Source organism: Thalassophryne amazonica, chromosome 6, assembly GCF_902500255.1.
Source record: "Thalassophryne amazonica chromosome 6, fThaAma1.1, whole genome shotgun sequence".
Classification (NCBI taxonomy): Eukaryota; Metazoa; Chordata; class Actinopteri; order Batrachoidiformes; family Batrachoididae; genus Thalassophryne; species Thalassophryne amazonica.
Window position 1 is genome coordinate 113,399,561 of NC_047108.1, and position 14,360 is coordinate 113,413,920.

Genomic DNA, 14,360 nt, shown 5'->3' on the forward strand with positions numbered 1-14,360 from the left:
TGCATATGACTGATTTTAAATGCAGACTGCAGTTTGGGACTCACCCTCTTCTTTCTGCAGGACGATGACCAGCTCCGCCTGCTGCAGCCCGACCTCGTCCGGCTCTTTGGGCATGTACGCTTTGGTGGCCTCGTACTGGGGCAGACCTAAAAATGTCCCCGTTGTTAAAGACTTTAAAACCTGAACGTGTATAGTCGCATCTGTAAAGGTGCACTGACATGTGCATGACTGATTCACGCATGTCATCGTGATAATCCCACCCGCTGTGTTCCCAGCTGGACGCCGTGCTTTGTTGCTGCACCTGCCCTGTGCGCTACACTGGATGCTGTGTACATAAATTATTTCATAGAGGATTAATCATTTTCTCTGCATGTTGCCTTTTGAAAATGGCTCTAATCACTTCCTGAATCACAGGACTGCTCCAGCAGCGCCGTTTGCACTCGTGCACTGAATGAGCTGGAGAAAGCATTTGGAGCCATCTATAAAGGTAATCTGTCATGTTTACATTGTCATGGCTTGGTAAAACAGTTGCATTTTCTTTCCTTGTCTGCAGTTGTAAAAGTATGTTTGATAGCTTTAACATCTCGTTATAATCCTTCAGACGAGCTGCACTCTGAGATCCGCTGACGCACCACTCGCTCTGTTCACTTCTTTACTCGACGAGCTGCACGTCATATTGGCGAGCAGATCGCACCACGTAGCAACATTTATGCGTGAAGGATTTTTTGAACATTTCAAAATTCTTTGTGCAATTGCACGCACCACTCTCACGTTCAGTCTGCACCTGTTAAAGACGAGTTTACTCCTGTACAACACAGGTCGTACAAGTACGTGCATCAGAGTCATGTACGTGTCAGTGCGCCTTACCTCTGTACTTCCTGCACCATTCTCAGCCCTTTGATAGATTTAAAACATCTGGTTAACAACAAACACACAGGGTCATCCATGAAACAAGAGATGCTTGTGTAGAGTTCCAGCTGTAATTCAACAAGCTTAAACGGCATTAACCATTTCAGAATTACAGAGCATCCCTCCAAAGGCTACATGTTCATTTAATTAAATGAACATAACGGTTAATGTCACTTAAAGCTAGTTTTCTTGCAGTTGAGATGGACACATGAACATTTGACTTTGATTACATAAAGAAATCTGGTGTGGTTGCTGGATGGCAAATATGATTGGAAGCAATTTGACTGCCAGATGACTTGAGGAAGCCACAAAGTCTACTGTAACTGAAGGTGTGCACAGGCTGTTGTGGCTATGGTTGAAGAGAAACTGCATGGTGAACCTTCGTCTCTGGGATCACCAATTCTGGTCTTTGAGGGATCCTTGGGTACTGCAGGGAATTTTTAGAGAGGAGGGGATGAACCGGTTGTGGCCATCCAGGACCCAAGGCAGGTCTGTGGCTTTGTGGATGCAGCAAAAGCATGCCCTCCTAGATTCAACATGCTTCGTGATGGAGTGTAGAAGAAAATACCTCAATAAAATCTAGGTTTGAGTTTTCTATGCATCTTTTAGAAAACTAAGTGAAATAGAAAAACCCACAATGAAGTAACAGCCAAACTAGACAGTAAGTAAACTCTGGGATTGTAAGTAAACTCAAAAGCCTCTACTAGTCCTACAGACCCAGTTCCTCCTCGCTTTTTTAAAGAGGTTTGGGGCACCATTGGCACCTTTGTGAGCGAGGTAATAAACAGTAGTCTGGTCTCTGGCACTGTCCCCACTTTTTGTAAAAATGCTGTTGTTGAGCCTCTGATGAAGAAGCCTGGCCTTGATCCTGTGACTTTAGCAAATTATCGGCCCATTTCTAAGCTTCCTTTGGTTTCCAAGATCTTGGAGAAATGCGTGCTTGCTCAATTTCAGCGGTTTTTAGATGCACATGGCATTTTAGACCCATTTCAGTTGGGTTACAAAACATTTCACAGTACAGAGTCTGCACCAAAGGTTTTTAATGATCTGTTTTTAATAGCTGATGCGGGAAGCTCTGCTATTTTAGTGCTTTTAGACCTGACTGCTGCTTTTGACACAGTGGACCATGCAACTCTCTTATCTCGCTTGGAAACCTGTGTGGGTGTCAGGGGGATTGCTTTGAGTCTTACTTGAGTGGGAGGTCCTTCTCTGTGAGGCTGGGGGACTCCTGCTCCCCTGCAGTGCGGTGTCCCCCAGGGTTCTATCTTAGGCCCAATTCTTTTTGCTCTGTATCTCCTCCCACTCGGGGAGATATTTAGAAAACATGGCATGTCATACCATTTTTATGCTGATGACTGCCAAATTTACATGCCGATTGTCACGAATAACCACTGCCCCCTGACACCCCTTCTCGACTGTCTTGGTGATGTCAAGGCTTGGTTAGCACAGAATTATTTAAAACTTAACGAGGGAAAAACTGAGAATTCTGTTTGGCAATTCCCGCTTTTACTTGGGACCTCTCCAAAGTTTTCTGCATCCCAAAGTCACCAGCCTTGGTGTCACCATAGACAGCGATCTTAAATTTGATAAACAGGTTAACGCGGTTTTAAAATTGAGTTTTTTTTTAACCTTCGTCTTATCAAAAGTGAAACCTTTTATCCCTTTTAAATTGTTTGAACAAGTCATGCACGCTTTTATTTCTTCTCGTTTAGACTACTGCAATGCACTTTATTCGGGGATTAGCCATAACGCACTTTCCCGACTGCAGTTAGTCCAGAATTCAGCGGCTCGACTTTTAACAGGGGCCAGAAAGCGTGAGCATATTACCCCAATTTTGGCTTCTCTGCACTGGCTCCCTGTACGTTTCAGAATTGATTTTAAGATACTTTTGTTTGTTTTTAAAGCTCTGAATGGACTGGCCCCACAATATATCATCAACTGCCTCCAGGTCTACACTCCAGCATGAGCTCTGAGGTCCGAGGACCAGTCCCAGCTCATGGTGCCTAGGACGAGACTTAAAACTCGAGGGGACAGAGCCTTCTCCGTGGTCGGTCCCAGACTCTGGAACGCTCTGCCCCTACATGTCCGATCTGCTCCCACTGTGGAGTGTTTTAAGTCCCGTCTTAAGGCCCATTTTTATTCCTTGGCTTTTAACACCGCGTGAGTTGTACGGTCCTTGTGTCTTATTTTATTTTTATTTTATTGAAATTTATTTTTTTTATCATGGTTTTATCTATTTATGTATTTTATCTTATCTATTTTATTGTTATTATTGCTATTTTCCGTGTCTATGCTTTTGTTGTGCAGCACTTTGGAGACTCGGGTCTGTTTAAATGTGCTTTATAAATAAAGTGGATTGGATTGATTCTTAAAGTGTGCTACAGGATTGGGAAGTGTGGGAGGAGTTGCTTGGTCTGCTGCCACTGTGACCTGGATAGGTGGTCCAAAATGAATGAAATTAGTAAATAACTTACCCTCTTTACAAGGGAAGCCGCCCGCCTGTTTGTGCTCTGTAAGAGCAACAATCCAACGTGCCCGATCCACCCTGAGCACAGAAGACAAAGAAACTGCTAATCAGTGTTCATGTCAGCATTTGAAAAGCACGAAAGTTACACTCAACAAAAATATAAACGCAACACTTTTGGTTTTGCTCCCATTTTGTATGAGATGAACTCAAAGATCTAAAACTTTCCACATACACAATATCACCATTTCCCTCAAATATTGTACACAAACCAGTCTAAATCTGTGATAGTGAGCACTTCTCACAGGTGTGCCAGACCAAGATGCTGATTAGTGCACCGGTGTGCCTTAGACTGCCCACAATAAAAGGCCACTCTAAAAGTTGCAGTTTTATCACAGCACAATGCCACAGATGTCGCAAGATTTGAGGGAGCGTGCAATTGGCATGCTGACAGCAGGAATGTCAACCAGAGCTGTTGCTCGTGTATTGAATGTTCATTTCTCTACCATAAGCCGTCTCCTAAGGCGTTTCAGAGAATTTGGCAGTACATCCAACCAGCCTCACAACCGCAGACCACGTGTAACCACACCAGCCCAGGACCTCCACATCCAGCACGTTCACCTCCAAGATCGTCTGAGACCAGCCACTCGGACAACTGCTGAAACAATCGGTTTGCATAACCAAAGAATTTCTGCACAAACTCAGAAACCGTCTCAGGGAAGCTCATCTGCATGCTCGTCGTCCTCATTGGGGTCTCGACCTGACTCCAGTTCGTCGTCGTAACCGACTTGAGTGGGCAAATGCTCACATTCGCTGGCGTTTGGCACGTTGAAGAGGTGTTCTCTTCATGGATGAATCCCGGTTCACACTGTCCAGGGCAGATGGCAGACAGCGTGTGTGGCATTGTGTGGGTGAGCGGTTTTCTGATGTCAATGTTGTGGATCGAGTGGCCCATGGTGGTGGTAGGGTTATGGTATGGGCAGGCGTCTGTTATGGACGAAGAACACAGGTGCATTTTATTGATGGCATTTTGAATGCACAGAGATACCGTGACGAGATCCTGGGGCCCATTGTTGTGCCATACATCCAAGAACATCACCTCATGTTGCAGCAGGATAATGCACAGCCCCATGTTGCAAGGATCTGTACACAATTCTTGGAAGCTGAAAATGTCCCAGTTCTTGAATGGCCGGCATACTCACCGGACATGTCACCCATTGAGCATGTTTGGGATGCTCTGGACCGGCGTATACGACAGCGTGTACCAGTTCCTGCCAATATCCAGCAACTTCGCACAGCCATTGAAGAGGAGTGGACCAACATTCCACAGGCCACAATTGACAACCTGATCAACTATGCGAAGGAGATGTGTTGTACTGCATGAGGCAAATGGTGGTCACACCAGATACTGACTGGTATCCCCCCCCCCCAATAAAACAACTGCACCTTTCAGAGTGGCCTTTTATTGTGGACAGTCTAAGGCACACCTGTGCACTAATCATGGTGTCTAATCAGCATCTTGATATGGCACACCTGTGAGGTGGGATGGATTATCTCAGCAAAGGAGAAGTGCTCACTATCACAGATTTAGACTGGTTTGTGAACAATATTTGAGGGAAATGGTGATATTGTGTATGTGGATCTTTGAGTTCATCTCATACAAAATGGGAGCAAAACCAAAAGTGTTGCGTTTATATTTTTGTTGAGTGTAGAAATCAGTACAGAAGGTACTCCAGATTTATCAGCAGAGGGCAATCCACACAGATGTGGATTTCTCCTTTGAAGACAAACTGCAGTACCTGGTCTCTGCCACCAGGGAGAGCTGCTCTGCTCTGCCCTCGCTGTTCCTGCTCATCAGCAGCTTGAAGGTCAGATAGAAGTTTGTCTTTGAGGGTGAAGTCTTCGGTCCCTCCAGGTCTTCCACAACCGCCACATTCTCCAGAGTGGCGTAGTCCATCACCACGAAGCTCTCCTCACTGAACAGACAGTCACAGCCTTTATTTACCGTTCAGCAAACTGAACCCGGGTCACCTACACCACATCCACACCACCAGAGTGTCCTTTTAGGGACGCGAGCCCACAGTAGGCTGGTGCAGAATTTAATAGAAGGGGACATGAATTTTGAATTGAGGTAGCAAATGTAGAATTACAAGTGTAGAAGCTGTGAACTTTGCACAGCATCTTCAGTTGTTCTGTGGGAATATCAGTCCTCGGTGCTGACAGTCACTGCCCTCATGCAGCCTCAGTCTGTCCGGCTGACCTGAAGAATGTCGAGAATGCATCTCAGATAGTCCTCCATTTTGTCCTTTAACAACAGCTGGACCTGATCAGCAAATACCAAAACCAGGGCTTGTTTTGGTTTCTAGAAGTGTTTTTATAATTTATGCACCAATAACACAGGATCAAATTCCTTGTACATATGTGCGAACTTACTTGGCATTAAATTTAATTCTGATATATATTTCCAGTTGTTTGGTGACATAACAAAAGCAACTTGGAATTTAATGTCAATCAAGTCCAAAGCATTTTTTTTTTTATTCATTTTATAAATTGAAAAGTTAAAGTTGTATGGCTTTTTTAAAAAGATTTTAGTCAGGAAAATAATTTTCTTTGGCTCCACTATAATTTTATTCCTCAGCATTTAAATAATGGATTCATAATATTTTGTCAATATGATCAAAATTCACAGTCTGGAAATAATGTAGAATTTCAACCCCTGATGGGGAGAAATTAGGCGATCAGACACCATGACCTACATTTGGTAGAGACGTCCGATCGCGTGGGGACTTCCTTCGATCTGCACAAGGGATGTTGGGAAGGACATGGTGACAGCCAATCGGAGTAAAGAAAGACAGCATGACAAACTGCTCGCTCAAACAAAATATACCAAGATGGGGGGACGAGGACGTACCAAAACAACTCATTTCTGTATAAATATAAATTTAAATTCTCATACTTTGCAAGAAATAAGCACTTCTAAATCTACAAATGCTGTTTTTGTAACCAGATAACACCTCTGAAATGATGTTAGCGTGCACGTGTCAAGCAAGTGTGTCAGGTCAAAAGTCATCTCAGAACCTCACACAGGTGCACATACACACGCTTCTTCCTGCAGATAGCGTTTGAGGGAAAAGACTATATTCTCTATAGAATCCCCCCCAGATAAATGTTCTCTTAATTTCAAACATGTTACAAAAACAAGCCAACATAAGGTTTGGATTTCAGTAAAAATTTTATTGTTAAATTCTATCACTTTAGTGACATTTGAAAGGCCATACAGCTTTAAAGCTCATCATAGCGGTGACCTCCTGACACGCGTTTGTTAAATAGCTTTGTTGGATATTATGTTTCATGGCTAATTTGTCTGACATAAATCATAGTATAACTTGCTAATAACCTCAGATCTCCTTATAATGATAATATCCTCATATTTCCTCTGGGACGCTGTGAGGCATACTGTTCATCTGCTTATCAGGCTACACAGACAGTTTTACACATAACACGAGCACCACACCGCACATAAATATCATGTTAAAAATACAACATGTTCCATGCAAACGCAACTTCACGGATTCATGCTGAGGGTAGTGTCCCGCCCATCTGAGGGCATGGCTGGAGATGGAGTTGGTCTTTTGAATTCGCTACCCATTACACCCAGGAAAATTGGAAATTTACAATCTAACAGCTTATACAGTGGTCCCTCGTTTATCGCGGGAGTTACATTCTAAAAATAGCCCGCAATAAGCGAAATTCGCGAAGTAGTCAGCGTTTTTTTTTTTTTTTTACAATTAGATGTTTTAAGGCTGTGAAACCCCCTCACTACACACTTTATACACTTTTCTCAAACAGGCATTAACATTTTCTCACTTTTCTCTCGTGTGTAAACACTCTCAAAGTTCAAACCTTAGTAGAAAAATAAGACCAACCTGTTTTCAGGCCCAAACATTTTTTTGAGGAATAAAAATAGAGCGTTTCCTACAAATAATTATGATGGCTTTTAGAACTAATGAATTTAATTTTAACGATCAACCTACGAGGTTGGACACATAAGTTATTAATAGTGACTGACCAGTATTTCACAGTTCCTCTGATCGCACCTCTGCGTCCTGGCACCGCTCCGCTGTCGCGCCTTTTACCACTGAGTCACACCTCACTGCAGGTGTCTTTTTCCGAGTGAAGAACACAGTTATGGGTAGTTGTTGGCGCTCTTTTTTCTTCTGGGCAAGAAGATTCTTATAAACAGACACGCAGAACACAATGCGCATACTCTCCCTTCGCGGTGCCGTGACCGGCCTGCTTGATGAGGATGCAGAACACAATGCTCTGTAAAAAAGCATGCAAAATTGGACTAAAAAAAAATCCGCGAAACTGCGAGGCCGCGAAAGGTGATCTGCGTTATAGCAAGGGACCACTGTGTACACACACACACAAAAAAAAAAGGTTAAAATTTTAAACTTAAAATCATCATTATTGTGACTGATCAGAGTTAATTATGAGGTAAAAATAGATCATCATCCAGCAGGTTTCATATGAGACCCATTTAAAAACAACTTTCCACTATGGAGCTCAATCTCACCGACCGGTTCTTTGCCCCGAAAAGACAACAAAGACATTTCAGGTTTTCCTTTGGTATACAGTGGGGTGAAAAAGTATTTACTCAGTCCCTGATTGTGCAAGTTCTCCTACTTAGAAAGATGACAGAGGTCTGTAATTTTCAACATAGGTACACTTCAACTATGAGAGACAAAATGAGAAAAAAAAAAAATCCAGGAAATCACATTGTAGGATTTTTAAAGAATTCATTTGTAAATTATGGTGGAAAATAAGTATTTGGTCATCCACAAACAAGCAAGATTTCTGGCTCTCACAGACCTGTAACTTTATAAAGTTCTTCTGTCCTCCACCTGTTACCTGTATTAATGGCACCTGTTGGAACTTGTTTTCTGTATAAAAGACACCTGTCCACAGCCTCAAACAGTCAGACTCCAAACTTAACCATGGCCAAGACCAAAGAGCTGTCAAAGGGCACCAGGAAGGAAACTGTAGATGTGCACCAGGCTGGGAAGAGTGAATCTACAATAGTCAAGCAGGTTGGTGTGAATAAATCAACTGTGGGAGCAATTGTAAGAAAACAGAAGTCATACAAGACCATTGGTAATCTCCCTCGATCTGGGGCTCCATGCAAGATGTCATCCCGTGGGGTCAAAATGATCATGAGAACGGTGAACAAAAATCCAGAACTACACAGAGGGACCTGATGAATGACCTGCAGAGAGCTGGGACCAAAGTAACAAAGGCTACACACTACGCAGAGAGGGACTCAAATCCTGCAGTGCCAGGCGTGTCCCCCTGCTTAAGCCAGTACCTGTCCAGGCTCGTCTGAAGTTTGCCAGAGAGCATATGGATAATCCAGAAGAGGACTGAGAGAAGATCATGTGGTCAGATGAAACCAAAATAGAACATTTTGGTAAAAACTCAACTCATCGTGTTTGGAGGAAGAAGAATGCTGAGTTGCATTCCAAGAACACCATACCTACTGTGAAGCGTGGGGGTGAAAACATCATGCTTTGGGGCTGTGTTTCTGCAAAGGGGATAAGATGACTGATCCGTGTTAAGGGAAGAATGAACATGGCCATGTATCATGAGATTTTAAGCCAAAACCTCCTTCCATCAGTGAGAGCATTGAAGATGCAACGTGGCTGGGTCTTCCAGCATGACAATGACCCAAACACACCAATCAAGCAACAAAGAAGTGGCTCAGTGAAAAGCATTTCAAGGTCCTGGAGTGGCCTAGCCAGTCTCCAGACCTCAACCCCATAGAAATTTGTTGAGGGAGTTTAAAGTCCGTGCTGCCCAACGACAGCCCCAAAACGTCACTGCTCGTATGGAGGAATGGGCCAAAATACCAGCTACAGTGTGTGTAAACCGGGTGAAGACTTACAGGAAACATTTGACCTTTGTCATTGCCAACAAAGATCATGTGACAAAGTATTGAGTTGAACTTTTGTTATTGACCAAATACTTATTTTCCACCATAATTTACAAATAAATTCTTTAAAAATCTTACAATGTGATTTCCTGGATTTTTTTTCTCATTTTGTCTCTCAGTTGAAGTGTACCTATGATGAAAATTATAGACCTCTCTCAACTTTCTAAGTAGGAGAACTTGCACAATCAGGGACTGACTAAATACTTTTTTACCTTACTGTATAACCTAAATGACAGTCTGTAGTTTATTACACTATGTAACAATTTTTGTTCCTGGCTTCTAAGTGTTATATTTCAACTGCTTATGTCTAAAGTCTATGGAAAAGTGACTACATTTAGCACAAACTTTGATTTTTATTTTCTTTAACGTTCTAGAAAGTTCTAAAAGTTTCTTGAAATTTCTAGAAAATTCTGGACAGTTCTAGCAGTTAAAGAATATTCTAGAAGACTACTCAGTAGTAGTGAAGGCGAATCGAGAATATTCTTGAAAACAGACAAATTTCAAAATATCAGTCCTGATCACAGAAGCAAAGTTTCTGTGGAATAACAGCTATTTTCTATTTATTTTAGGCATAACAGGTTAGGAAGACACACTGTGTACCCAGGAACAAATCAAAAATAAAAATGTTACATAGTGTTATTATAGGAAAGTGAAATGAAAGTTGAAACTATGAGTTTGGTTTGCAGAGATTCAGTTTTGGGGAAAGTTTTTGGGAAGTTCAGTGTCTGAATCCCATCAGAAGCCACAAAGTTATAAACCACACAGTAACATTATAAACTCAACTTCGTAAACGACTCAAAAAAAAAAAACAAAAAAAAAACAGCATCGTGAAGTCAACTGTTTGGGTCCCACTGACCTCTTCTTCTTGGTGACAATCAGAACATCGTTGAAGAGAAACAGGTAGTAGCTCCTGTTACTGAAGGCCCTCCAGATGCTGAGCTCTTCAGCGCAGATGGCGAGCTCGCCGTGTTTCTTCAACCACCGCGATGATGACACCAACGGGAATGGCTGAGGAGACGCACAAATTAAGGTCAGGTCGTCTGTGAGGTCAACACTCTCACTGCTTGAACATAAAACTTTAAGGGTTCAGACTTTCTATGTTCAAGCAGAGCAAGATGAAAACCCAAGGATGCGTCGATGTGAACAAACCTTGATCTTCCCGAAGTCCATTTGTTTCTGGATGGTGTACATCTGCTCCGTCCTCTCCATCCGCCGAGCTCCATCATTGCAGCTCGCAACTAGCTGTGCAGGAGACAAATAATAAAAGACCTCAGCAACCAATTTCAGTTCCCACAGACGGGAGAAATTACCATCTAATGTGCTGCTGCAGCGCAAGTGCACGTATGCACACCCACACACACCTTGCTGATGGCTTTCAGCGCCCAGACGGCAGCGAAGTACTCCGCCGTCTTGTCCTGAGTTTTCTGGCAGATTGTCTACAAGGAGAAAGTGGATATAAAAACACTCAATGTACTGATTATTTACGTCGACCTGTAAAAATCTACCAAACCTGTGCATACTACTAATAAAAACAAAAATGATCTGCAAATTATTATTATTTTTATTAAGTATGGAATTATAGTCTTAGTTCTGACCTCATTTAATAAAAAATATGTGCATCTTGTCAGTGTAATCTTTTGGGGTTCAGAATTTAAGTAAATGCTTTTTAAGGACACACCTCTTAAAGCTGTAGTGCTTTTGGATTCCTCCCCAAAGTCATAAAAAAGGATTTTCTTGGCCATGGCTATTCATTTTGTTCGTTGGCATTTAAATAAGCGATTTGTAATATTTTTAATAATATGATCAAAAGTTGTGATGTATGGAAAGTATTTAGACTTTCAACCCCTGAAGGGAAGAAATTAGTGTTCAGCCACCCTGACCTACATTTGGTAGTGATGTCAGAACACATGGGGGATGCTGCGAAGGACTCCGACTGGCAACGGCCAGTCGGAGTAAAGAAAGGCAGTGACATCAGCTGGCTGCTTGCTCAAACAAAACAAGATGGTGGAAGTCACCCCAAAACCGCTTATTTCTGTATAAATCTAATAGGTTTCTCACATATTTGGTCAAAGTTAACAGGAAATAAACACTTCTAAACCTAAAAACTCTGTTTTTGTAACCAGATAACACCTCTGAAGTGATTTACAGACATCTCACGGATGTTAGCGTGCACGCCATGGGAACGCACATAAAGCGGGTCATGCATGCACACACGTGCTTCCTCCTGCAGATGGCAGTAAAAGGAAGATGATATTCTCTATGGAACTCCCCCAATAAATAGGTTGTTATTAAAATGAGCTGCCTGGAATTTTTAAATGCGTTATAAAAATAGACATAATGTTTGAATTTCAGTAGAAACTACATTTTGTCAGTTTTGTGAAATTTGAAAGGCCATACAGCTTTAAGAAATGCTAAAATTAGAGGATTCAGTGTGTCTTCGACACCTTCTGGACATCGTTGAATAAACTGAACAACTTTTTTGGGAGAGTTTTCCGGATTGTAACCGTGGGAAAAGCGGCCGTGTGACACTGACGTCCAGCAACAGCGGCAGCCTGGTGACCCGCTGCATGGGCAAGATGAGGAAGGAGATCATGGGCAGGCCTCCACACTCGCTGCTGGACTCTATCTGCTTCAGCGTCTCCTTGAACGTGGTGTTGCTGGATCTACGGGACAGAAACACAGTTGGAATGCTGCTTTTTTTTGTTCCTCTTGTCAGTTTTATTTCTGACAGAGAATCAACAACGCACTCACAGCAGCTTCTGCAGCGTCCTCTGCTGGAAGGTTTCGTTGGAGCAGTACACGATGTATGGATGGAAGTGGTGGGCAGCGTGGTTCTGCACGATATCACTGATGTCCCGGATCACCGGGTTGTCATAGTGACGCCGCTCAAGGTCCTCAAAAAACCTGCAAATGGAAAGAAGAGGAGCCTGTTTTTCCTCCCACAGAGACACTCGACTCAAACAGGCATGAGGAGAAACTCAGCTGATATCCTGCAGTGGGTTTATGTTTCAGCATCATCAGTATGCGACACAAAGACTTCTGTTCTGATTTATATCGTCATTACCTCCGGCAGTGAAGTTGGACCAAGGTCATGTGATCACCTGCATTTGTTTGTTTTACAGTCTCACGGTCACAGTTCTGCATCCATAGTCATAAAATTTGGACATATGGTTCAGATAATCCGAGAACAGAGGGAGTTCATTTTTCAAGTTCCAGAACTTCGGAACTACTCCCCATAATTCATATATTTATAGTACAAATCAAACACATATGCATGAACCTCCAGCACAGATGAAAGGTCTTCCAAATCTACTTTAGTATCCAGGACCAGACCACATTACTACATTTATGTATAAACACAACAGGTAGTTTAATTTTTAAATCAACATGGATAAAGTCCGGATTGCCCTATTTCCTGTTACATTATATTTTCTCCAAAAAGTTTCATAAAAGTTTGCTCAAAGTCTATCTAAAAAGGTAAACGGGGCCTAAAATACCCCCATGCTTGGATAATAAGTGAATACTTAACTAGAAGGGCACTCGGAGTGTGACACCCGCATCTTGCGTGACAAATGCGACACATGACAAATGTGCGATTTCTTATTTGTGTATCTTTAAGCAATGCTTTAGAATAACCTGCATTCAAGTACTGCACCAAAACCTCAAACTCGGCCTGTTTTGATCCAAATCGGATCAAATCTCTTCAGTTATTTTGCACACACGGGACCAACAACAACAACAACATACCCACACGCATTACTGCTGTGCAGGGGTGCAATAACAACAAGAATTATTCTTAATTATTTGAAATCCTGCTTCTATCGCAAAAAGTAGTTTTATACACAGCTTTCACAAAAAAAACCCCCAAAAAATCAAAAGAGCTTTACAATAAATAAACTCCAGTCTGATCTTAACATCTTCAGTCAGTTCTGAAGTTGTGTGACTACAAAGCCTGAATACTGCAGTAAAACGCTCCAAGCTTAACTCAAGTTTTATTTTACTGCTGTATTTGGACGTTCCCTGTGATAACATCAGCTCCAGCCCGACTTCACAAAGCAAGTAAACTGAAACCGTACGGCCAAACCCAGGAAAGAACCCTGATACTGTAAGTCAGGCACATGTTCATCAGCATCCTGAGCGTCACATTCACGGATCCTGTTTTAATGTACACACAGAACTGATGCTTCAACTTGTCAAACTGCTGCCAAAACTCTCACTAGTGTCACTGAAAATACAGTAAAAGCTGCACAGCTCAGAGCCATTATTTGAAAGACCGTGAACGGCGCCCGACGCACACAGGCTGTAGAACAGGTTTGTCCAGCGAGTTTTAACACGTCCACGGCGCCTACAGGATACCCAGATACACTTCCCAAAACTGGAGGGGAAAAAAAAACAAAAAACACACCCACTTCTCTACTGCAAAAGGTTTCAGGCACCCAGGACGTAGTGTTTGATGATGAGTCCAACAATTTGTTTTATTAAAGCCAATTATTTATAAAGTTACCAAAACAACAACATGATTAAACCCAAACATATTTTCTTATGCAAGAAAGAAGTTCAGATCCTCTTGATTCAGATCCCCCCCCCCCCCCCACACACACACACACACACTTCACAATGCTGCCACCGCCCCAAAGGATCAAAGGCCAACAGCCCAGATCACAGCTCAGTGAGCAGGATCAAAGTTCAGTCAGTGATCAAGCTCAAATTTTTGTCCCATGCAACACTTCCATATTTAATCCATATCATTTCCAAGCCATTTGAGTTCAGTCTTCTCATATACGAGTATAAAAGTCAGATGTATGTGTGTTCAGTGCATACATGCGCACACACCCCCACACCCAGAGTTGTTAGTACGAAAAACACAGAGGTCTGAGATCCCCGTACAGACCGAGCAAATGAGGTTAATAATTTGTTTATATATATATATATATATATATATATATATACACACACACACACACATATACACACACGGTCTGTTAGAAAAGTATCCGA

The 14,360-nt window shown here is 42.3% G+C and overlaps 1 protein-coding gene across 1 annotated transcript in view; it reads right to left on the reverse strand.

Annotated features, from left to right (window-relative positions):
* Positions 1–14,360, reverse strand: part of arhgef16 (Rho guanine nucleotide exchange factor (GEF) 16) — a 37,063-nt gene that overhangs the window by 809 nt on the left and 21,894 nt on the right. The window contains exons 7-14 of the mRNA XM_034173167.1: positions 12,114–12,266; positions 11,896–12,025; positions 10,724–10,798; positions 10,512–10,604; positions 10,219–10,370; positions 5,173–5,349; positions 3,384–3,454; positions 45–146 (exon numbers count right to left, since the gene is read on the reverse strand). Of these exons, the coding sequence (XP_034029058.1) occupies positions 45–146; positions 3,384–3,454; positions 5,173–5,349; positions 10,219–10,370; positions 10,512–10,604; positions 10,724–10,798; positions 11,896–12,025; positions 12,114–12,266 (953 nt within the window). The remainder of the gene's footprint in view (positions 1–44; positions 147–3,383; positions 3,455–5,172; positions 5,350–10,218; positions 10,371–10,511; positions 10,605–10,723; positions 10,799–11,895; positions 12,026–12,113; positions 12,267–14,360) is intronic.